The sequence below is a fragment of the Solea senegalensis genome, linkage group LG2 (genome assembly GCF_019176455.1).
Source record: "Solea senegalensis isolate Sse05_10M linkage group LG2, IFAPA_SoseM_1, whole genome shotgun sequence".
Lineage (NCBI taxonomy): Eukaryota > Metazoa > Chordata > Actinopteri > Pleuronectiformes > Soleidae > Solea > Solea senegalensis.
In genome coordinates, this window is record NC_058022.1 from 29,266,978 (window position 1) to 29,292,755 (window position 25,778).

At 43.4% G+C, this 25,778-nt stretch overlaps 2 protein-coding genes across 6 annotated transcripts in view; both read right to left on the reverse strand.

The window, feature by feature from the left end:
- The window catches only part of LOC122765370 (plakophilin-4-like), a 555,540-nt gene that overhangs the window by 220,692 nt on the left and 309,070 nt on the right, over positions 1-25,778 (reverse strand). The window lies entirely within an intron of this gene.
- Positions 15,377-25,778, reverse strand: part of zeb2b (zinc finger E-box binding homeobox 2b) — a 78,565-nt gene continuing 68,163 nt past the window's right edge. Inside the window, exons 6-9 of the mRNA XM_044017965.1 lie at positions 23,867-23,975; positions 21,310-23,324; positions 19,378-19,480; positions 15,377-17,595 (exon numbers count right to left, since the gene is read on the reverse strand). Coding sequence (XP_043873900.1) covers positions 17,021-17,595; positions 19,378-19,480; positions 21,310-23,324; positions 23,867-23,975 — 2,802 coding nt within the window. The 3' untranslated portion in view covers positions 15,377-17,020. The remainder of the gene's footprint in view (positions 17,596-19,377; positions 19,481-21,309; positions 23,325-23,866; positions 23,976-25,778) is intronic.

The following is a 25,778-nucleotide window of genomic DNA, read 5'->3' on the forward strand; positions in this document are numbered from 1 at the left end:
CTGGAGAAATGATAAAATAATATTAGCAGCTTCATAATACGTCGCTACAGCACACACCTTTAATAAGAGAGGCAAAATTACATGGAGCTAATTAGGAACCACCTGCATGCCGGCCGTTAGCTTAGCCACGCTAAATATTAGCATGCTACAATTAACCAATAAAACCCATTTCAGACATGAGTTAGTCAACATAACCACAATAAATAAGGTCACTCTGCAGACTTTACAACTTTTACAACACACTGTGACGTTTATCCCCCCCACACACACACAATTTTCAGCATTTAATTGAGAGAAGGAGCAAAGAATCACCTTTTTCAGCAGCATGCCCTCCGCAGCTGACCAGGTAAAACGACATCAAACAGGAAGTGACGTCATTCAACCGTTAAATGAACACACACACACCCGCCACTTTATTAGGTACACCTGTTTAACTGTTAGTTGAAGCAAATATTTAATTAACCAATTATATCACAACATCTAAGTTTATTTGGGCATATCTGCAACCTGCTGAAATTCTAACTGAGTGTCAGGAAGGTGATTTAAATGATTCAGGATTGTAAAACCGTTAAGAGTATGATTATTGTGGACTTATTGTCCAGCACAACATAAAAATGATCTGTCACATAATGTTGTAATAGTAGCACCAGTGTAGCAGGAAAACAGTTTTCTGACAACAATCCAAGGCAATCTAAGGGGGTTTCGCACCATTAAGTGTTGAATAAAGTATTCACATAACAACAGTTATTGACTTAGGCCTGTACGCGACTGAAACTTTATCCACGTGATTATACCACTGTGTCCTGAAAGAATTCACGCCCAGCTTATGTCAAACAGGCCTTGAAACAAACTGCTCGGGCCTCGATGTGAGCACGAGCTGGGTGGGTCCAGAGTCTGGGGCAGGAAAGTATTTGTCATCCAAATCAAATTTTGTGTTGCCACAGGAGACACGGGTCCACACAGAGAGGATACATACAGTATGAAACCAGAGTAGTAAGAAGGCTGTCATCACGCAGAAATGTCAAATATTCCGCCCCGCTGCCGACTCCTCAGCACAGCCTGCCGAGGCCAGGCCCACGCAGTCAAAAGTTCACAACAACAACATAGGGCATTGTGGGTTTTCTCAAATCAGAAGGGCCTTCCCATTAAAACTGAGCTCTTCTGAATTCTAACTATGCCAACAGAGATATGGAGTAGGATTGAACACGTCTGTGTGGACCTCCTCTATGCTGGGGTCACAACACAATTTTATATTCCTTTCAGAACTCTCTTTTAGCCTGAGTGGAAGGTCTGGTGGGCAGTCTTCGTCATTTTGGGTAAATGTCAGTTGGTCACACGAGTAGATTGTGATTGGATCACAGACTGATCTCATGAATAGCGCTCTTTTTTCACAAATAGTGTTCCTCAAAAACAAGAGCTGCATCACTCATCACTGAGGATAAACCATTTTCCTCCTATTTAGCAAAATACCCAGAACCCAAAGTTGCAAAAGAGCTGCACGTCACAATTTTTTTTTTCAGACAAAAGTAATAATAAACCACCAGAATGTGACCACACCTGTCTGCACTTTTCATTTCTTTATTGGAAACACTTTGTTATAAGATCCAAAATAGTCAAATAATAACATGAAAGATGGTGATCACTAAACTTTATTTTCTCACATTTATTATAGTTGACCATTTACTCATTTGGTAGCCAAACAATCCCATTAATGCTGTAACAAAACAATAATGTAACTTTTTATCACAAAACAAGTCCATGCCTTTGTAAAAGCACACATTTTGACTAAAAACTGAAAATTCTGATGATGCAAACTGCTTAACTGTCATCTCTGTGCTTGTGCCTTCCCCAAAAAACACTGACAGTACCATCCCAGACTGCAGGAGCAACATAATAATTCATATTCAGAGATCATTATTTTAATACCTCTGAGTATTCTGGTAATATTTCATAATTGCTGTGGAGTGACCTTAGGACAAATGCCATTATGAGTTTAAAAAGGACATTGACTAATCTGAAAGCCGTAATTCCCTCTGAATATTCAGAGGGCCTCGTCGACGCTCGATATCATGTTTGAACTCAACTTTTATTTATCCACTTCTATTTGATATCTTTAAGATACAGCAATACAAATAAATTATTCATGTCAATTAGCTTTTCATCTTCCAAGATACGAACTTGTGTGATCCCTTTAACAACTATTTATTTCATGCTAAAACAGAGCTCTCCCTGGAAGCCTACTGTTATTGCCTGAGGTCATGTCTTTTAAATAAAAGCATCAGAGCTTTGCATACCTACCATTTGCATATTAAAGGCACCAGGAGACAGATGAGAGAAGAATTGGGTGAAGCAGTCTAATCATCCCTCAACTCTGTCTGGAATCCAAAACTCTTTTGGGTTTGGCCTTTAGAGATGCAGCAGCAGCAGCAGCAGCAACAAGAGAAATGTTAACAAGTTCAAGGCAAATCTTGTTATTGTTGGGTTTAATTGAAGCTTCATTGGTCGTCCATGGAGTGATCCTATACCCAGTGTTTTCATTCCTACTGCTTCTGCTACCTTATGTTTGGAGAAACACGATGGGGATGAAAAGAGTCAACATGCAACCTATCTTTATAAAACTGAACACACAAGGACATTTATTGTTTCCATGTTGACTGTCAGTTTTGATAAACAGTCCGTACACTGCGATGAATCGTTTAATAAGCCAAGAAAGACAAGCAGCCAAGAAAGGGAAAAAGATTATATAAAGAGAATAGACAATAACTCTTTCTTAAAAGTTCTTATAAGTGCATTTGACGAACTTGGTCGCAACTGTTTTGTTGTCAATCATATATTTTGAAGAAAATTCAAGGTGTTTTACTTCATCATTATCATATAATCATCATCACAACTATAGACACAAGGTACAAGTACAAAAAAATGTCTGTTAAGCCAAACATTTGAATTCTTTAGACCTTTTGCATTTCACCACATTTATTTTTTTATCTCATTGAAGAAGTCTTATATGTCAAAAATAAAAATAAATGAACAGGACATGCAGCAGTTCTTAATGATGTCTCTCTAGTACACTTAAGCTATGACACCTAAATGGAATGCAGCCATTACAAATACATGTACTGCACTTTATGTTGCCGCACACCTGGGGTCATACTGATAAAAAAAAATGCTAGGAACTGAATGAATATCTGCTGGACGAGGCAGGAAGTTGAGACAGTCAATATTTTTTTGGTATTTTCACAAGCTGAAAATAACAACATTGTGTTTTATAACAATGTAGTATTTATTCTCTGTGTTTTTATATTAGACGGGGTGTTTTCACTGTCAACTGAGTTTGTTTGTTTTTTTATTAGGAACTTTAACAAGATTTGATTCCACCTCTGCAACAAACACAAAAAAGGGCGATGTGTGCGCGCGCGTGTGTGTGCGTGCGTGTGTGTGTGTGTGTGTGTGTCCGCTCAGCCTGAATCATGCTGATCACCTCTGATATGCCGCTGCCCCGTGGCTACACATGCCCCGTTTAGGCAGACACAAGAAGACACCAGCTAATATCATGGTCAAAGACTTCCAGCTCTGCAGTTTTGCACCACACAATTTGGCAGCATGGAAAGAAAAAAAAAAAGTTTTGTTTTGTTTTGTTTGTTTTGTATCCTGACCTGATACAGATGTGAGGTTTGTGCTCGTTGTTGTACCGCTTTGTAAATGTGAAACGTAGGTGAAGCAGAGTCAGATCCTGCTGGAACAAAAATCGTATAATGCCGCAGTTTTGTTGGAAACACTAAAATAAAAAGAAGAAACAAACAGAGCAGCAGAAAGTGACATTATCATCACATAATGGTTGAAAGCCCTGTAAAGTGAACTTAAGAAATGACAAGAGAGAACAAATTAAACGAGGAAAGTAATGCAATTTATAAATAAATAAATATTGTCTACTTTTAATTTATTATGTTTAATCTGTCTTTTTGAACTTGTATTTATTATGAGTGTGTTGCTGACCTCTTGGCCAGGTCGCTCTTGTAAAAGAAATAAAATAATGAAGGAAGGAAAACTTTGGGAAAGATTAAAGGACAAGGAAAATGTATGTGAAAGAATATGGAATGGATTCAGCTGACAGTTTTTCCCGATTTTTTTCTTTCAATAACATCATTTATCCTGAAAAATAACTGTTCAAATCATTTAGGGTGAGTACAATACCTCAGTACAATCGGTTTATGAGAGAAAAAAGGAAAGAAAACTTTTGTGGCTTCTAAGAGAAACTACTGTATCACAGTATAAAGTAGAGCTGCCAAGTGGACATGAAGTCCGGCGCAGTAAACTTCTCAGCCAGTGTCACTGTGACTTCCTCTGATTTGTTTGCCCCGTGGCTACCACTGTCCTGTATCAGCTGAGGCAGGATGACAGGACGAGAGCTCCGCGCACTGCACCGCTAACGGGTCACATCACACGCCGGTGTCACTGAGATGTCCACTCACTTTGGACCTGACCCACTTCACCGATTCTGACCACCACTTCTACTCCGCCACCATTACCTTCATCGTCATCTTCTGCCTTAGCCCATAGGCCCGTGTCACGCTGCAGTCTCAGCCATGGCTAATTAAAGCCTAGCAGCCCCTTCACCAACATCGTCACCGACAGCAGATTGATGCTCGGCCAGATCTCACAAATGAGGGCGGTGGGGTGTTTATGAGGAACAGATCATGAAGAAACTTCTCTGACTAACTTCTCGGTGGAGGATGTCCATGTGTTTTGGGGCAGGAGGGTCGGCAGAGGGTATGAGTGGAGGATGTGATAGTGAAGGAGGATGCAAACACTATCAGAGAGAAGGAAAAAATAGTTACACTGTGTTGAAGTTTGTTCAGTTAGACAAAGGACACATTATGGCAAAAGGAAAGAAGAGCATCTTTTTGGACCGTGTCAGAATCTTCCTCCATCTCATTGTCGCTTCTCATGTGACACGTTGGCCAAATATCCTGGCTGTGTGCAAGGTCCGACTTCTTCAGCACACATGGCGGCGGGCGGGCGCGGCTCTGCCACCACCCTCGCCCCACGCCGCGGCCGTTCCACCAAATCCACTCACAGCATCTTCCCTGGACGCTTCCACCTCACTTCGCCCAGGGGACAAATGTGAAGCATTACAGTCAAAACGGCTTTGTTACAAACACTGTGGTCTCGCTGCTAGCACGCCGGCTGGGCCCTACTGATAGCTAGTGCCACTGCCAAGGTGTTCCCGAACACATACATGCACACACGCACGCACATACACACAAACACACACGCACTCTAACATACACACAGAGTGCCACAAACTCATCCAAGCTGAGCTCCAAGAGCACACAAGGCCTGAATGGAGATGTGCATGAGGAAGCCAAGTACATGTCGACCCTAACAAGAACACAGCTTTTAAAATATGATGCAATGTCATGGTCAAATGTAATATTTATTAGAAATTGTTTTTAGTGGCTTATTTGTTCTTATTTCACAAAAGCACTGAGGCAGTCATTTCCAGAGACTGGGTCAGGACTCACAGATGGGGCGCATCTGAGTTTTATTTTTTCCGGGCGTTTTTTTCCAGCCTTTTTCTTAAGATCTATTTAATAACACACATTAAAAAATATGGTTGTCATTCATTTATGAAATGTATAGCTCTGGAAAGTGTCTAATTAACATATTCTAATGGCAGTAACAGTTCGAGACGTTAAAGTAAATACACAGTTTGGTCTGGTCACAATTTATATTGTGAATTGGCTCGTGACAGGTGGGTGCCTATTTAAAAAGTCTGGGAAAGTCTGCTCTCAGGAAATGAGGCTGCACATTAATGGCACATTAATTTTTTTTATTTTTTTTATTTGATTTTTGATGGTGCACTTGGATTTTAGACATGTTATTGATGCCAGTACAAATTCTACTTATCAGCTCATGTCTACAACGCTTCACAGTCGTAGATATAAAAGCACAAATTGTGCACGAGCAACTCAGTTCAAGGTAATTAATCTTTTCGAAAGAACAAAACTGGTCCAGGGAGGAAATGTGGAGATAAAAAGAAAAGTGGTCAAAAGTGAAACAGTCAAAGTAAACACTTCATTTGTAGAGGTTTTTAATGATGCATCATCGGCTGCTGAAGCCTTTGCAAAGTTTCACAGATCTATAAGAATTGCTGAAGGGAATCTGAGAACAAGAAGATGTATAGATGTATACAGGTGCTGCCTCTGGATTTATCCTCTGTGACCTCTCCTTTACACGTCATTCTGCGTGTTTGACCAATTACCCCTGAGACTTTCTCCCAGGACTTATTTCTGCATTCTTTACATTTGTATTTTATGTACTTGTTACTTGGCAGATATAGTGATTCCCCTTCCCCAAGCCCATCTTCACTTTTAGTTGGAAAAAGGACAGCGAGGAAAAATGTTTGAGCTTTGCATTTGAAAGGCTTCAGAAGGTGATTTGGATCTTGGGCACTGGAGATCGGCAGTAATCACAAGCGGGCTTTGTAAAAAACACGAAAAAACACCCACACAAGTTCACATGGCTCTCCCTTTCCCTCTGCCTTCCTGTGCAAATTTGGACATGATTACAAGTGAGAAAAGCCAAGGGGGGTCTGGCTTCATGGCAGAGATGGAAGATATTACAAGTGCGTGTTTTTGTGCATGCACAGTTTTGCATGCAAGTGTGCGTGAGAGAGCGGGAAACCCAACACACACACACACACACATGGTCATGTACAGTACTTCAGCCGCACAAAAACATACAGTCCCAGCAACATGGAATTCCAAGTAGATTTAATATGCATAGTTGCACAAATGGCATGACTCGGAAAGCCTCCAAAACTCTCTTTCTGGGGTGAAAAGCCTCCTTTAAGTACTTTAACAATGGCATTTTGCTGGTTTAACATACCAGTTTTGACTGAATAATACTTCCTCGTGAGACTTTGATTTCAGAAAACGCATGGCAAACCTTAATTTTGCTCAGATTAAGGTTGTTCAAAGCTGCACAAGGACTGCATTTTCCTTTTTTTTTTTTTTTTTTTTTAAATATTCTCTTCCTCTCCACCTTTTAAGTCGCCTGAGTGGAGAATCATTATACTTCAAAAGTTCTGGTCCTCGCTGTAAAAGCCAATCATTAAATAAAAACTCAGGGAAGAAATACACCTAATTACAGGCAGACAAATGCACATAATTCTCCTGTTTCTTTCCCTGCTCCTGCAGAGCTCAGAAATGCTTAAAAAATGCATGTCGTCAACCGTTCGGGGGATTAAAACATACAACAGCTCAAGCGCTTTTCACTTTATGTGTCGAGGTTTCGCCGCCTTGAAGAGGAGAGAATTTTTCTTTTTCTTTTTCTTTTTTTTGCAGAAACTAATTCCACAGAGGACAGGAGTTGTTGTCGGGTGTGTGGAGGCGTTCGGAAAAGTGGCACAACCCGAGTCTTTGAAACACAGACGGTGAGACTCGTTGCAATGTGTTATGGCCAAATCATCTCCTCGTGAATTCATGAATTTACGAGCATGTCATTATGGGTAAATGCTGTCGCAGCAAGACGATCCAACTACGAGGGAGTGGAGAGAGTGCGAGGTGATACTACTGTTCGTAACCCTCATTTCCCATAAGAAGTTTATAGTGATGATGAAAACATGATGGGATGACATACTCATTTACTGTACATTGTCATAAAAAAACTGAATAACTTCATGGTGATTAATAATAGTCGATGATCATGAAAGGGAATATGAATATAAATATTTCCTCGAGAATGACTTGGAAATGCTGTCTCGCTCACCAACATACAGTCCTTGTGATTTACTTTCAAGTGCCACAAGGGGGAGCCTGAACCTTTCCCTGGACCTCATGATCATATTTCACAAAAAATAGCCTTCATATCTACAATAACGCTGTGAATTGCATTCATTCAGGTCATGATGACATAAAAATGATATATTATCACACGCCTAACTACAATAATCGTCGGATAACAGACCCAGACAGTTGCTTTTGTTTAGCATTTAGCAAATCTGCTGTTATTCTGGTTCAAAAGGAATCACTTTTACCAGTGTAGGTTTACCTGTTATTGGGAAAAGCATAATAAACCGAATGCATTATTACTCACAGCTTGTTAATCCTGTCACCATATGGTCAAACCCTCCATGTTTATGCACAAACACGTATGCATTAATGCCTGTACTCGAGGCGTTTTGTTTTTTTAATATACTTTGAGAGGGTTTAAATATTTGCAACTGATTCTGATTTCCAGTCTGAATATCACATTGCTGATTTCACGCACGGACCATTAACCACCAAACTCCTAAAACTTCCATTCAGCCATTACTCCTGTCCCACGTGTTCATTTTCTTAAGATATTAGGCAATTTAATTACAGTTAAGAGCATTAAGGAGCAATTTTAAGTATAATTTGCAGTTCATGAACTGTTTTTGAAAATTACTCTTAATATAATTAACTTCTGTCATTAGGCCTAATCCCTGCAGGCTACAGAGGGAATGTTTCCTTTAAGAAATTACATACATGTAACGCTACATTCATTCCTTTTCAGCAGGAAGGTTGGACTGCAAAGGTTTGTCTCCTCCAAGGAGTAATTATCTATTTTAAGAGAGAGAGTACAAAACAGAGCTCAGTCCATTAACGGCCGGGAGTTCTCTCTAGCATGGAGAAAGAAAGAAGTTGCTGCACGCAGAAGACAAAAGTACACGGACACTTGTCAAGTACATTTGCCCAAAAAAGGAGGGCAAAGGGCAAGAAATCATGGATTTTTTATGACCACATTAACCCTGCATCAAATTGCACTGTCTCCTCATTCTCTGGTGAAGTATACTGCTTAATTAGAGCAGATATTTCCTTGTCGAAAATACTGGGGCCCGACGTCTAATTAAATCAAGAGGACAGTGGCATATTAGTGATGGGAACGCCCAGGCAGCACATCCACCATCGGCCATGATGCCTTCATAAAAAATGCATGCTGCTCGGCGAGAAGGAAAGCTCTAATTTATATTTAAAAAAAAAAACGAGTAAAGGGAGAGGTTTTAAAAATTCTTCCTGGACTGAAGGTCTCAGCGGGGTGAGCCTCGCACCTTGACGGGTAAGTGATGGTTTGCTTAACGTCTCCTCTGATGAGGTTAAGGACGTGTCACTTTGTCTTTGGCCGAGCTTTAATCAGGCTCCAGCCGGCCCTCTGGCACGAGCCGAGGCTTCGCAGGCGTGTAACTGACCGGTGATTTAGAATGATATGATTACACCTACACTGGCATGCTGTGCCGCAGTGTGAATTAGCCCCCCCCCTCCCCACCTCTAGAAAATGTGTAATGAGCGATGTTCCCTGCTCCCAGCTGGGGCCCTGTGGGCTCAGCCATGAGCCGGCATCCTAATCAGCCGTCAGCCAAAAAAGCCGCTGTTGCCGGGCGCATTAGAATCTGTGTTTGTGCATATCAAAAGATTTCCACAAACGCATTGGCAAAACACATAATCACTTAGCCCTTAGAGGGAGAGAAAGGGGAGTCTGGATGAACGATGGACAGACTCACAGAGATCATTGCCTTTGGAGTGCTGAAGGAAACCACTGTTGTCACGTACTGTATATAAAACGCCCGCGACTAGCGCTGGATGTGTGTTTGACGGAAGGAGTCAGTGCTTTTCTGTGAGGTGAAGAAGAGGAGGAACGTTATTTTCGATGGAATATTTTAGGTTTTGCATTATGAGCTGAGAAAAGACAACGGCATGAGCTCGTGAAGGTGTTTCACAGCGAAACGTGGCAAAGAAAACATTTAAGTCTGTCGTAGATTACGATACGACGCTGTTCATCAGGAACGCAGCCGAAGGAGAAGCTGGGGATCAAACCCATGACCCTCCAAGTAGTGGACAACCTGTTCCTTCTCCTGAGCTACAGCCGCCACCTCAACACAAAGAGGAAGTTACACAACTCGCAAAACACCCTGACACAACACTGAGGAAAACAAAAAACATGGAACAGGTTGAAGGTGTCTTATCTTCATGTCTGAAAAACACCGTCAGTTCATACTAAACTAGAAAAACACAACATTTAGGTCTTAAATGTGCATTTTAAACTGTTGCAGAAAAGGAGAGTGGAGGTTTCTGTCAATGTTTATGTCAGCATCGTCACATGGCGCGTCATGTGACACCGTTCCTGCTGTGAACCAGCAGATGACAGTCACCAGACATTCAGCTTTTCTGTGACGTCAAAGACCACTGTAGTGTCGTCTGAGGATAAATCTGACCACACGTTCGGAAGGTCTGACAGGAAACAAAGATCTGACCCCTACCAGCTATATTTGTGACCTGCAAACAATCGCTGTGAGAAGTGAAGCTACAATTAAAGTGAAGACACTAATTCAAACGTGGTTCTTTGAGTAAACATGTCCTGGTTATACTCACAACAGCTGAGATTCCCACTCAGCTCAACAAGCAGGATGTTGGTGGATGTTTCCTCCTGTCATCATGTGCATGTACGGCCAGTCACTACAAATTGACAGCCAGCAGAGGGCTCACCAGCAGGAAAGGACTGTTCACTGTTCATCACCTTGGTTTGATTTGCATTAAAGGTTCATATGGATCCTTGAATCGACACATTATTAACGTTTTAAGCGCCGGTTTTTTAAGTTTTATGTTTGTATGCCGCGAGAAAATTTGAAAAGGCAAAACAAAAAGCGGTCGAGGAAGGTACTGTACGTGCCAGCTCTACATCCGTATGCATCATGTTCTCATGACACATGAATTACCAAACTTTTATTTTTTATTTTTTTGTTACCATAAGAGAATTTAACAGCCGCGCAGACGCTGCTCGTCTTTCCCAGCTCTCTGTGGGAGCCTGGTTAACGTCGCCATACCATGACTCTGCTGTGACTCTGCTGTGGTGATTCGGTGGGAGAGAGAGCATGAAACGATAAATGCAAATTAATAAAATTCCACATGGGGTTCTTTGCAGAGCTGTCCAACATCGCCACGGTGCACCGGGCCCCCCGTGATGGTGAGAGTATTGTTGTCTTTGTGACGCTCTGCAGCTGCTGTATTCATTGGACGAGGCGGCGATGCGACTCTTTCCCCTCAGACTCACACTGTCACCTCCAGTTGTCATGCCAGTCCCTGTAAATATGCCTCTAATGCATGTGAGAACATGTCCATGTATAGAATGCACAGGTTGCAGAACAAGCTCGCTGGTTTTGGGATTCTGGGAAACACAAGAATCATGAATTCAGATCTAAAATAAACAAACGTGCTGACCTTTTTGACCTACTGTGTGTGCTTATTGCCTTTTACCTTTGCTGCCTCTTGGACACATTTTGACGACATATTCCTTTGTCCCCGGAATATGAATGCACAATAATTCTGGGCAAAGCGGCGAGTGCTTGGGGGAGAAGAGAGGACTCGGTCCAAAAGTAGTGCGATAACGTCCTCGCATTAGGAGAGGATGACTTTCTTTTATCGTCTTCTTCCTACTCTCCCCTTTATTTCCTCCCTCCTCTGTAGCACCGCTGGCACGGGGCTGCACCACCTGCTACGGGGCTCTTTTCGTTACGGCCAGAACGAACAGCTGGCTGCTCTTCTGACGCTCTGATTGGCTAATCCCTGCTGGTCACTTGTGCTTTTACTCCCCCCGTGTCATTGAACTTTCTCTCTCCGAGTGCCAGGTCTGAGGAATGCTCTCTCGCTCCCTCTCAGTCTGTCTCACGTCTTTGCCCGGGCCTGTCCTTCATGTGCCCTATGAATGGTCCGGTTGGCATATGGGGATATGTAAATAATTTAATGAGGTCAAAAGTGTGAGCGTGTCCTCGACTTTGCCCAAAAACCGCCTTCCGCGCAACTGTCAGCGGACGAATGCTCCGAGTGTTCTGACGAGCGGCCCGTCAGGTTCACTGTTGACCTTTAGTGTCATGGAGTAAACTCACCGTCAGCTGGATTTGAAGATGTGACTCAATAGTGAGATGCGGAGTAAAGTTGCCAGGTTTGGTCACAGGGCGCCAACAGATGAGCAAACCCAGTGCTGCTACATAGGTGCTGAGAGTTTATCATTCCCATACAAATCCCTTCATAACTGGTCTCCATGGTAGATTTGTCCATATTTAGTATAAACAAAAACTTACAGTCCCTAAATACATTGTTTGTGTCATTGCCTGTGAAATAACATGATGCTTTCCTGCTCACAAACATGCTCAAAACTGACTTAATCTTTATTCTCACCATGTTTGCTGCCTGTACGGGTGCATTTCTGTTCTTAATTGTCACTTAAAGGTCCACTGTGTAATAACTATTGCAGTGTAACAGGGTGAGGAGTGTGTCCTAATGTCTGACCTGAAGCATGTTTAGTACTTTCCATGCAGAAATATTGACAGACACTGCCCTAGATTTCAGTTAGGAAACACACGAGAAGCTTATTGGCGTCTTCGGGTTTTTACGTAGACTCAACATGACATTGACGACGAAAGAGGGGGAAAAAGAAGAAAGTGGGTCAGAATGGAGAAGGAGGAAAAAAAGAAAATCAACTGAAACAGGCTAACAACACAAAAACAGAAAATACTCAAACAACAGAGAGAGGTCATGTGAGGAGACGGAGGTGAGTACGTGAAGGTCATTCGAGAGGCCAGAAACATTGAGCTTAATTACCTGAATAAATAGCGTTGTAAAAGCTTCATCAGTCAGTCAGAATCCTGAGTTTGACAACTTGTACCGTAAGTATCGGCATCTTCTCTCTCCTCATCACATGAGGTTCTTGCTTCTTCTTTTTTCTTTTTTTTTGTTGCCTGGGACTGATCTGTTCCCCAGTGCAGCTCAAAGTGACTTCAACATGGAAAAAAAACTCACTTTAATTCCCCAGTTGCGACCAAACCTCAGACCTATTTTCATTCACTAGCCCTCGACGTGTTGTCATGCTCTATCATTCTTATTTTGCGCATTAAAGCGTGATCGTTTTTCCCCTCGCGTCTTCATTTCGCTGCTGATGTTGCGTGCACTGCCTCCCTGGTTTTCCATACTGTAAGCTCGCCGCACGCTCAAGCTCATTCATGCCCTGAGTTTGTCTTTCTAAAGCTGCGTATGAACAACGTTGACTTGTCAAGCGGAAAAAGCTACTGTGCGGAGGCTGATAAATGAGCTTTTTTTTTGTCTGCGGGAGGACGGGAGACGCAGGTAAAGGCGCGATAATGAAGGAGGAGATGAATAAAACAAGACAAGAAAAGTGTTCTTAATGCAAACGAGTCCATTTTACTACTAAGCGTATCTGTGGAGGCAGCAAGGTAGCCTCAGGCAAAATGTACACTTAGCTTTGGTCTATGCGAGGCCCGGCAGTGAATCATCAGAGCTCAGCTGTCCAGAATACACCACCAATCTGGCTCAGGCATACGGTTGCATGACACTTGTATGAATTACTACTACACACTGGTGTTGTTGTTTTTCTTCCTATTTAAATGTGCAATACTTCCTACACTGGTTTACGTCAGAGGCGATCAAAAATCACGGGCGCTGAGAACACAAAGGTAACAGGAAAGTGATCCGGTCAGAATCTGTTTTGTAAAACAAGATTCTATTAGTATTTGATGCATAATTCCATAATAATTTTTTTTTCCTTATCAAAGTGGCATGAAACAAAAACATTTTTGATTTGCACGCGCCGGGAAAATGATTCAATCCGCACTTAAAATGTCCAGCACTTTACAGCGTCGGGTTTGAAACGCAGGATTTACCACATGGGTGGAGTTTGGTTCAAAGGATAATGAAATAAAGACTGAAAACTGATCATCTGCTGGACACATTCTGACATTAAGTACACACACACACACACACACACACACGCGGAAATCAATCAATTCAGGGCCGCCGTGAGGCTTGAAGCCGTCCTCCCGGGCTAATACTCTGAGACAGTATTGATCAGCAAATCTAAAACTAGATTGGATCAGCATGAGTATCAGCCTCCATTCAAAGAGTGACAACTGGAATTCATAGACAGGGGAAACATAAATAAACTACTGTATACGACAGCCGAGTAGTTATCTGCCAATTTTACGGCGTAGACCTTTGCATGTAAACATTTTAATTGACGTCTTTCACCACGTTTGTATAAAAATAGTCATTATTTTCTCTTCCTTCTGTATCTTTCTCCTGTTTCCTAATACAGCGATGCCATCTCTGCACGCACTACAATCGGGTTGCGGATAGATTTCATCACATCCACGACGAACTTTGACCTTCCAGAGAGCGGCAGTTTCAGGCTCACGCGTGAGTCTAATAGATGTAAAATGCAAAAGTAGAGGAAAAGGTTGAGGATTTTTCTCTTAATGATAGCGTTACACTGGGGAGGATTCCCCTCCTTCGTTCGCTCTTGACGCGAGTGCTCATTTTTCCCGGCGTGTTCGCGGCACATTATCAAATTCATCAGCTAATCATTTAAGACTCCTTTTATCTGCAAGATGGTCCGCGAATGATCCGATGGCACGGCAATCGATAGGAAAATCGGAATATGCAAAGTGCGTTCTGATGTTTGGCATTGCTCAACCTTTCGCTTCTTTCATCTGGGCCTTTTGATGTTGCGCGTAATCTGCATAAACGCAGCGTGAGCGGCTGATGGAGTTGAGCGTCTCCTTGAGAGAACTTCGCGAGCTGGAGTCCACCTGTCAGAAACTGAATAAAGTTTCAGGGAGGAAAAATGGGATAAGTGTGTTTAATGGCCGGAGAAATGAACAGATCCTGTGTTGCGAGGTGAGCAATGTGTGAAAGTCAAAGTCTAGATGCTACTTATTTACACCAAAACCGCTATATCAATTAAATGCCTTCAGTTAAATTATAGATTGTTTTAACTTTCAAAGCCAATTAGTTGATTTTAGCTTTTCCAGGAATAAAAAAGTGGGTTTAACACCAGCTTCTTTTCTGTTTACTTGCATATTTAATTAATGTTTCCCAAAAGAGACAATTGAAACTTAAACTTCAGGTTTAAATGAATATTTTCTGAAAATAAACTGACTTAAACAGGAGGAAATGATGCATCTGTTACACATGAGGCGTAACATCAATTTCCTTACGTAATTGTTGTTTTGTTGGAACATAAAAACGCTGTGAAATAAATACAGGTGGGAAAATGTGGAGTACACAGCGCTGGCTTTTACTTTATCATCTAAATGAGTGGTAATAAGCCTCAGGGCCGAGGTCAGCTCACTTTGATCAGTTTGGAAATGTGAATTGAAAGTATGTGCGATTAACATAATAATGAGCAGCGGAGCTTCACCGTCAGAGGTTTTCCGTGCAAAGTGGATATGAGGAGAGAAAGATTTGCAGTGTCTCTTGTTTTCGGAGAGAGAGCGAGGAGTCTGGAGGCCGACGCTGCAGCGCAAACCTCACACTCTGTGAATAAACATGAAGCGCCGACGGTATGGTACTCTGTAATTTGGCTACTTTTATTCGAGCAGGGTCATTTTCAAGAGAAATTACAAATTAAGAATTCAATAATACTTTTACAAAGACATTTCAGGAAAGATTCTTCTTCAGTCATGATATCATACATAGTATTTAACAGTCCCTCTTCATTTTTTTTAGCTTAAAAAAAGAAACAAAGATGAAGAAAGTGGAATTTTTTCAGTCGAAAATACAGTGTTTTCACAATTGTATAAAAGTTCCCAAATTTGGAATTTTCCAGTATCTGGAAAATAAAAGGAAAATAAAATAAAATAAGATTAAACTTCGCATTTCACAATGTTTCAAAACACAATAAATGCTCTCTTTACGTAAAATTTGCCCCTATGATCGACACCATGTTCCTTTTTACTAAAATATATCTATATATTGAAGAACTATAGTACTGTACACAACAGTATGAAATAAATAAAATTAGGAAATATAAAATGGGCCACATAAATAATGTTTTTTTTTCAACCTACAAATAAAATGAATGCAATTTGCTGTTTTCCAAAAAAAAAAAAAAAAAAAAAAAATTGGTTTGGTGTAATACTGACAAAGGTAAAAAGAAAAGAAAACTGAGAAAACATTGCACAACATAATGTAAACTAAGGAACTGATGCCTATAAGTCTTAATACTGACACGGGTGCTTCAAAGAACAACGATGAATCATTTCATAATACTGAAGCTGGTGAAAAAAAAGTAACCTTCCTTTTACACAATACGAGGGTGGCACTTGCAGAAAACACACAGGTTAAAAGGTTTGCATATAAGGCTTCTTTTTTCTTATCAAAAACACCTTACAAAGGCTTCGTCCTTCACGTTTCTCCCCATACCATCTGTCCATAATCTGTAATTTCCCTTAAACGAAGGTCTCTTTAAAACTTCATCCTCCTTTAAAAAAAAAAACCAACAACCTTCTAAGCTCCTTCACACAGTCTTTTGTTCATAATCCTTCATTTGGAGTTGATTGGAGAGGCCTAAAACAGTGTGGCTGAAGATGTTTATGACTGGGCAACGGGGCAAAACTAAAGACGACACCGTAGGTAGGTAGGTAGGTAGGTAGGTGATAACAAAGGTAATATCGAAGGACTGTAGTGCAGACACTACTGCTCTTTTTCCAACACTGTATAAATATATACATAGGCAATACTTTTTATTATTTTTGTTCATGATTATAGAAGCGGAGTGCAATTTGTACAAGTCACTAGTTGTGCTATAAATACTATGGAACACAGGGGTTTTATTTGAGGAGGTTAGCACCACACATATTTTTAGGCCTTAGTACTGTACATTTTATGAAATGTATTCATTTATTCATTGTTCGGTTTGCATAATGCAGCTTATTTCACAAACCCATGCCTCCCTTCCCTCAACGCCTCCTCCAGATTTGATTTTTGAGTCCATGTCTTGTTTGGCAGACATCTTTCCCCCCCGAGGAGTCTGTCAAAGAAAGCTTCCCAGAAGCTTCAGGCACGTGCACGTACAGCTTAAAACGGTGTTTTAAACCGAGTAGGTAAGAATACTGAACCCAAAGAGACAAACTTAAAACTTATTTTTTTTTTTTTTTAAGATGGGAAGCTTTAAAAAAAAAAAAAAAAAAAAACAACGCCGCCACTGCCAGTTACATGCCATCCTCCATCGTGTCCTCGTGATCCGATTTGGTTTCCGTTTTGCCGTCTAGCGAGCTCTCATCCATCGAGTGTTCTCCATTCTCTTCCTCGTCCCTCAACGTGTCCGGGTCCGTGTCCATGCTCTTGATCTCCTCCTCCTCCTCCTCAAACTCATCCTCCCTCCGTCCAATCTTGGCATACGTTCCATCCACTTCCTTCCGTCCCTCTCTGATCCCGCCTCCGTTCACGGCGTCGTGCCTCAGGATGGCCTCGCGCTCCGCCATCTCCGGGTAACCCTGAGGTGTCATGCCCTGCAAGAATGCCCGGCTCATCAGCAGCTCTGTGGGCTCCAGGTGGCCCTTCTCGCGAGCCTCCCTCTCCGCCGCCTCCCGCTCTTCAGCCTCCCGCTTGCAGTAGGAGTAGCGGTGGTTCATGTGCTGCGAGTAGGAGCCCGAGTGTGAGAACCGCTTCCCGCACTTGTCGCACTGGTACGGTTTCTCCCCCGAGTGCAGCCTGGAGTGCTCGATGAGATGGTGTTTGTGTTTGAAGGCTTTCTTGCAGATCTGGCACTGGTGTGGCCTCTTGCCTGCGGAGACACAAAAACACACAAGAGGGCCGTGAGCTGCCTGTGTCCCTCGTCCCTGCTCGCTACAAGAAAATCACACAAGTCAGAGGAGGAAAAGCAAAACGTTGAAGGAAAAAACTCGGATGAACTGGATGGCATGGAGTAAAGGTGACATCACTGAAGAGTAAATCCAACTTTGACTTACGACTTACGGCCTATTTGTTTATTCAAATTGTGAACATGATGAGAAAGTGCGCTCGCATTCGCGGGCCGACATTATGGAAATTCCCTCCCGCGGTTAAGACATGGAGAAACTCGACCACAACTACTTATTTTAGGCCAGCACGCCACGCTGACGGACGCAACATAAATAAGCCACTGCAAGGCAAACAAACAGAGGAGGCGCGACAAATCCAAGAAGGCGAGGTGAGCCTGCTTATCTCCGAACACTATTCCACTTCATAGCAACGCCTGAGCCCGCATCAGGTTTTAGCTCGGGGTTCCTCTGTCTACCAAATGTGATGGGATGTTTTGGACGCCAAGGCAGAAATGATAAAACCCAAGTGGGCCACGAGGGAAGGGTGAGACAGTTTTACGACACGGAGCCATAAAGTGTCTGGCTAAATAAATGTCCTTCCATTTGTAACGTAGCTGCTTACTCTTTATTCCAAAAGACTAAACTTCAGGAGTTCTTCTAAAGCCTTAACGTTACCTGCTTGGCAGATAAGAATAACGCTCCAAACATCTCATTTTGTCATCGTTCTCTGTCTTTTTTCTCCCCTCAGTCACTGCTGCTCAACACGTGTGGAAATATGGCCGCCTGTCTGAAATCGCAAATCACATGACTGACTCCACCTCTGACACTCGGGCGCGCCACCAGCTTTTCATACTCCACTTCTGTCCAACATCTGGCCAGCTCCACCGCGCTCCACCGCTCCTCGGAGCCTTGTAATAATATTTTAGAACAACACATGGCGACAAACACATGAAAGTGTCGCGGCGCGAGTGAAATTTTCGGCGAGCGCTGCGGAGATAACGCAGCCCGGCTTTTCTTTTAGTTTGAGCGCGCGGTTTCCGACGGTGCGCCCTCCTTCCCTTTCATGTGCGACTAGATAACATGAAGGCTGCATAAAACACTGAGCTCCCTGCTACAGATAGTGGATAAAATAAATGATGCAACCTAGTGAAAGAGGATCTCTGTATAATAACTATAATGAAAGACTTGTTATCAGCGCTCTGAAGCTTCTGAGCGCCTCTCTGTTGATGTGATCTATCTCCAATAATGGGGCCGATAAAGGCATTAGGAGCCTTTCGCTGGCTTTATACATCTAGGTGAATTGATGTGTGTCTTTTGAGATAGCAGAGTGGTTAATACAGCAGGGTATGATTGGGAAATAAAGAGTACAATCACTTAGAAAGTCTGCCTGTACCTACATTAATTACTGATTATACGAAAAAAAAAGAACACACAAAACTGTAAACACATCACATTCTTTTTTATGTTGTGGCAGCTCATCCCTGTCAATGAAGAAGCAAGTTAGGTGTTGGTTTACAAATACAACTTAAGGGTTAAAACAGAGAAAAGAAAGGAGGAGAAAAAAGGTGGGTGGGTGGGTGGGGGGGAACATAAAAATAAAGATTCATACTGGTAGGAATTTGGCAACACAAACATTTAAAACATAAAAAAGCATGGGGTTTAAAATAAGGGTCTAGAACAGTATATACCTGTGTGTTCATATTTGTGTCTTAGAAGGGAACTGCTCTTCTGGAATGTTTTGTCGCACAAGTCACACGCGTACATACCACTTTCGGTCTTCTTAATCTTCTTCCGCGACAGACAGGAGTCGGGGTCTGTCATGTCGTCCAGCCCTGACAAGTAATCTGGTGTACCATCGAGCAGGTCCCCCTTCAGAGAAGAAACAAAACAAAACAAACGGAAAACAAAAAAAAAAGAGGGAGGGAGAGAGAGAGAGAGAGCGAAAAACAGAATGAATTTTTGTGTGTGTGATCAAGTTTCTCTGTAAATATATGAAAAAAAAATTCAAATATCTGCAGGTGGTCTCACAAGAAGCTATTTATTGATGAATAAATGAACAAGTTAACTTTGATGTCACGCAGTTGCAGTCGTCGGCGCGTTCAGGAGCTGTAATTACAGCTCGCGCTGCTCTCGAGTCTGTTCTTGACCTTATCCTTGACGTTTATTTCGTCTAGAAAAGCTTTATCATCCGCGGTCACGGTGACCACATGAGAGGATTTCTTCTGAAACTCCCAGTTCCACTTAAAGCGGCCGCGTGCAACTGTCGCGTCGAGCCGTAACGGCGTGCCGAGTGAGTTCTAATTCTGTGCGGAAGTGTTAAAAAAAAAAAAAAAGAAAAAATCCTCCTTTTATGACGAAGATTAGTCTGAAACGTGAGCTGATGAAGAACAATATGAGCACATTAGAGGAGGAGAAAGTGCATAAACTCATACGATGATTAAAAATCTGAAGGTGCACCTTAATGGCCGACGTTGAGCCGTCAGAGCTCCCTTTAATGAATATGTGTGAGATAATGTGTGAACACCTCTGCGCTGAGTTTTAAGAAGGGACCACTATCACTCTGCAATCAATTTGAACTCAACGCCTGTAGCTGTATTTTTAAAATCTAATTTAATAACTTAGAATAGGAAACATTATTAATACTTCTTTTTTTTTTTTTTTCATCAAAATTGTTCCCTCTATGTTAAACAGCCTTTAGCATTCACTGGTAATGAACATGGAGACGGTGCATTAATAATCCACATGTAGGAGCTCATTTTGGCTTGAGCTCTCTTTAAAATGCAGCAAAGTCGTGGTGGGAAATTTCAGAGAAGTGCACAGCTGCGGGGCTAACCTTTGTCATTTTTACAAAGGCCTTTCACCCATTTTTAATAACAACATATCTGCGTTCAGACCGGCGCTGGAAGATGACTGGAGTCGGGAGCAGTATTGTATTCCACACACACACACACACACAGCAGCAGCAGCAGCAGCAGCTGCAGCAGCAGGTGAAGTTTACAGTGGAGCTGGTAACAATTAGCGCTTTACTGAGATTACATTTTAGCGCCAACGGCGTTTCTGTTATTCTTTTAACCTGACGCTGTGTATTTATGCAAAGACTGGATAAAAACAATCATTGTGAATGAAGGAAAGGAGCAAACGTAGTGTCGAGAATCTGAGCTACCGTTTTAAAGCCAGGCCCCGATTGGTCGACACCAGCGGTTAATCACACTTGTGTTCACTCCGACGTGCGGCGCTTTATCATCTACTTTCCTCTAAATGGATACATAGTTCACAAAATTGACATCGTGCTCTGCTGAAGAAAGGCTGAAACTCGTGATCGAGACCATTAGCGCCTCAGGAAAACGTTTGCCGACGTTATAAATCAAGTGAGGAGTAGAAGCTAATTTTCCCGTCATTTCCAGTCAAACTGAGTCGCTTCCTGTTTGGCTTCGGGGAGAAAGTGGAAGAATACGTCCATTTTTTTTGTAAACACAGTCTATGCCTGGAAGCATGCAGACGGATGAATGATAAATAACACGCTGACGTAAACCTTTGTCCTTCTCACTGACACCATTGTCGCACACTCCACCTCAGGTGAGGCGAGCGTCTCTCGTGACACCGAATCGTATTCAATTAGCAGAGAAATGAGTTCAGATCATTTTTGGGAGGCCGAACAGAGCCTGGGGATTTCACAGAACCACAGGTGGCTTATTTACCTGGAAACCTGGTTTCCGCTGGTACTTTCTCCTCTGCTGCATCTCAGCGAACGTGGCGGCGCCCGCCGCGTAAGTGTAGGCCATGTGTGGTAAGAAGCCCATCTGATCCATGCCCGGATAGGGCCTCAGCCCCGGTATGGTGGCCTGCATGGGGGGCATGAATGTGGCAGGCGGGAAAGCGCTCTGTGGTGGGAGTGACGTGTAGAGGGGTTTGGCGGCAAACGGGTTAATGCCAAAGATGGGGCTAGTGCTTTTTTCTAGGCTTCCGTTGTTGGAGCCTGAGAATTCTTTCTTGAGATAGGCCAAGTTCAAAGGCTCTTCGAAGTGCTCTCGGGGAGAGGGAACGCTGTTATGGTCAATGGTGATACTGTTGACTTTAGGTCTGCTTTTGACAGTCAGTGCATGCTTGGGTTCCTTCATGAGTCTCGGCAGAGAGAGGTCCAGCGGCTCGGCCTGCAGGTCCTCCGAAGTCAAGCTGTTGGGAGTGTAAGAGCTGCTGTGAGAGTTTTTGGACGAGGTGGAGGACAGATTGAGCGGCGAGGGCGTGTTGCTGCGGGAGTGGTCCAGTTTTTCACCTGCGGCTTTGGCGCCGCTGCTGAACGGGTGGCTTTTCAAATGTCTGAGCGAGTTGTTCATGTCACAGTTGTTCATGGTGTTGTGGAGCTCTGCGAGGGCGGAGGACGTGATGTGATCAGCAGGCTTGATGAGTGAATGCGGTGACCTAGCTGCCATTGAGTCTTTTGGTGGAGTGTGGTGGTTATTTGTTCCGACAACCATATCAGTGTGGTTCCTGTGCTCTAATGGTGGGGTTCTGGTGGTGCCGTACTGATACATCTTTCTCTGCTCGAACCACTCCTTAACAAATTCCTGAGGAAGGCCGACTGCTATGGAAATCTTGAGCAGCTCCTCTGAGTTGGGCTCCATGTTCATGGCAAAATATGCCTTCAGCACAGACATGTGGTCCCTGTAAGGGTTAAGCGGCCCAGTGAGTCCCTTCTCAGACAACATGGGGGAAGGTAAGTGGCTGTTCTTATCCATGAAGATCCCCGGTTTATTGGGCATCAGATTCTCACTGGGCTGCAGCACGGCTTTGATCTCTTCGTTCATTTTACACAGGTAGCGTTCATGCTGATGCAAAGGTATTGGCCCGGGAAAGGATTCTTTGCAAAATTGGCAAGCATAAGGCGTAAACATGTTGCTTTCCTGCACCTTCTCCTCCACACCTCCTTCAAGCATGTGGTTGGACTTCTCTCGTTTGATATTGCTGATCTGTCTCTTCGAGTCTGTCGTCAAGCTCTGGAGGCAGGCTTTGGCTTCGTTCACTTTCTCTAACGTGTAGTCGATGATGTTTTTGGTGGCGCCGTTGTGATTGACGAGCGGGAGGCCCATCTGAGCCCCCGCCGACGTCAGCGCCTGTCTCTGCTCTTCCACCTGGGACCCCAGCTCCTTCATGTAGGCCTTCAGCTTGGAGAGCTCCTCCGGCTTGCAGTCCATTTTCTGCCTGCACACAGTGTTGTCCACGATCTGCAGGACCTTCTGCACCTCGCTCAGGTTGTTCCCCAGTGCGCCCGGGTAGCCCAGGAGCTGTGACTCGAGACTGGCAAGGCCGAGGTGCTGCAAGGGGCTCTGAGCAGTGGAGTTGTGGTGGATACCCAGTGGGCTGTTCCCTCCCATGCCGCCGTTCATGAACGGTCCAGGGGCGGCGAATCCTTGAGACGCCATCATGAGCTTGTACTCATTGAAGTCAAGCGGCTCGGTCTTAATACTAAGGTGGTTGTTGTGTTCGGGGAGGCCGAGCGGCTTTCCGTTCTCCAGCTTCTGGCGCAGCTGGGTGATGGCAGTGTTGGTGGGCGAGGAGGAGGCCGAGGTGGGGGAGGAGCCGGTCTTCATGTTGCCGCGCATCCTGCCATTAACAGCGATCAGGCCAATGCACTTTTTGCTGCTAATGTGGGAGCTGTAGGAGCCCGAGTGGGAGAAACGCTTCTTGCAGTTAGGGCACTCATATGGTTTCTCACCTGCAACACAAATACACATATTGCATAGGAAGGGTTAACTATTTTGTATAGCAATTTGAGATTCTGATGATTTCAAATGTATTTACTCAAGGAAATAAGCATTTATTTGAGAAAATGAAGGAGGTTGTGGTGACACAAAAACATCACCTCCAGCACTATGAGTGAATTCTTATGCCGACTAAGTGTTGCATGTTTGTTGCATACCATCATGCACAGATGTGTGCTCGGGCACTTCCTTCCCTCTCTTATTCTGTGTGTGTGTGTGTTTTGTACTCTTACAGTATGTGTCACCATGTTATTTCAGATTGTCCTTACACAGCAGTTAAAAAAAAAAGAGTAATATGAAGAAATTCTGAAAATGCAACTTCTGATATGATTCACATACGTTTGCGTTCCTAAGCAAATATTATAACTGGCAGCTGAAATTGTCTGTAACACAGCAGAGTTCAGTGTCCGTTAACGGCAGCGAGGGTCCAAAATAAACCGACAGGAATTTCTGCAGTTTCTTAAGTCATGGTTATGAATATTCAAAAGACGCTCACCACTATGAATCCGGAGGTGTTCCTTCAGATGGTGCTTGTATTTGAAGGCCTTGCCACACTCAGTGCATTTGAACTTGCGGTTGCTTGCGGCTTGGTTGAGCAGTTGGTGCTGAGCGAGAGAGAGGGAGAGAGAGAGAGAGAGAGAGAGGAGAGTCACAAAAGGGAAGCACGTCGTCGGGGGGTGAAAGTTCAGCAAATAAACACAACTGGTCGGCGTGACGACAAGAAACAAAACCCAAAACAAGTCGCCTAAAAGAAGCATCTTGTGTTTTCTACTCTCACCTCTGCTGAGTGACTGCAGGCAGTGGTGGTGATAACACAGAGAATCACATACTTTTTTAATTTCCTGGCTCCTCTACCAAAGGAGGGTTGCCTTTAGAATTTGGCAGCGCAGAAAATAGAATAAATGAAAAGAGTCTTTTTTCTTTTTTGTACAGCGTTTCGCCCTCATTACAACCACCGATCTGATCTGCTTCTCAATTAATTTGGGGCCTAATCAGTCCAAAAGGTATTCAGAATAATCTCTGCGCTCTTCTGACCCGTATACCTGCATTCACACCATTTGAATTACAATTTGTACTTTTTTTTTATCAGAACACCTCCAAATGTCTTACAGCTTGTTTTAAAACTTCACAAGTCTCTCGTGTAATCTTAGGATGCAGAACAGAGCGTATTATAGGCGCAGCCTTGATTCACTGTTCAAAGGTAAACATCAGTTGCAATCCATCAAATTTGCAATTCAAAGGCCTGTCCTCTGATATCAAAGAAAAAAAACAACCTGAAATATAATACCCAACAACAACAACAACAACAACAACAACAACAACACTACTGGGTGTGTAAACCTGGCTCGTCACTCGCGAAACCATTAATTCCAAATAGGAGGTGAGGATGTTAAATGGTTAGTAAATAAAAAAAAAAACAACCCACATTTTCTGTGAGCTGGCGAGGGGGAAAACACAGCGACTCCCTCCTCCCAGTTCAGCCTTGACAAATGCTGGGGTGTGTGCTGACTCTACCCACATTCCTGGGGAGACAGATGGTGGCGCGCAGGACACTGGGAGGACTGGGAGGAATTGTTCAAACAGCCCCAACCTTCAAAGATCAAGCGGGGAGAGTCGAGGGGCCCGCCAAAGCGCCGGAGAGGGACCCCACTGCTCGTATGTTGCTGAGTTGCATAAACAAACAGCAACAGCTGCTTCAGTGCCCCCACCTCCACCACCATTCCCCTTAACTTCCCCCCTGAGGACCCCTGCCCGCTAAAGTTTAGTCTCGCCACCACTGCTAATAAGACACAATCGTTCTGTGCTCTTAATTGTGAATGGCACCAGCAAAATGCTCCGTCTCTCCTCCATGGCTCATTGTCGGCGTGAACGCCACCGCCGCTGATTGTGGGCGGGGACCCGACTGGGTGTTTGCATATGTATAACCTCTAATTAGTCATATTTCAGCTAAGTGCTCAAGAGGAGGAGGAGTATTAAGACTTGTAAACACACAGGACAGAACAACATGGCACATGATTACCTATCAGCACGTTATTCTTGATGCTAATCCGACGAGTCCTCCTGCGTTGCTTGTTAATTAAAAGTGTACATTTTGTAAACACGCGCTTGTTTTTCTTTTTCGCTTTCTTGAGCACATTTTATTTATTTATTTTTTTTTTCATACACAGGCTTTACCTCTGAAGGAAAAACACCGGGTGTTGAGAGCGCCACCTGCAAAAGCCGCGCCGCTACGGAGAATTCAAATGAGTTAAGACGTCGCACGTCATCGCGAGGATTACCATTTTAAACAATCCAGCTAATTTACAAATCAAGATAACCGGCTTTGTGTGGGGACCCGCACGGCTTGTGTGGGAGTCTTTGGCCATTGACTTGACTCTGGAGGGGGGCAGCGGCAGCAGCAGCAGCAG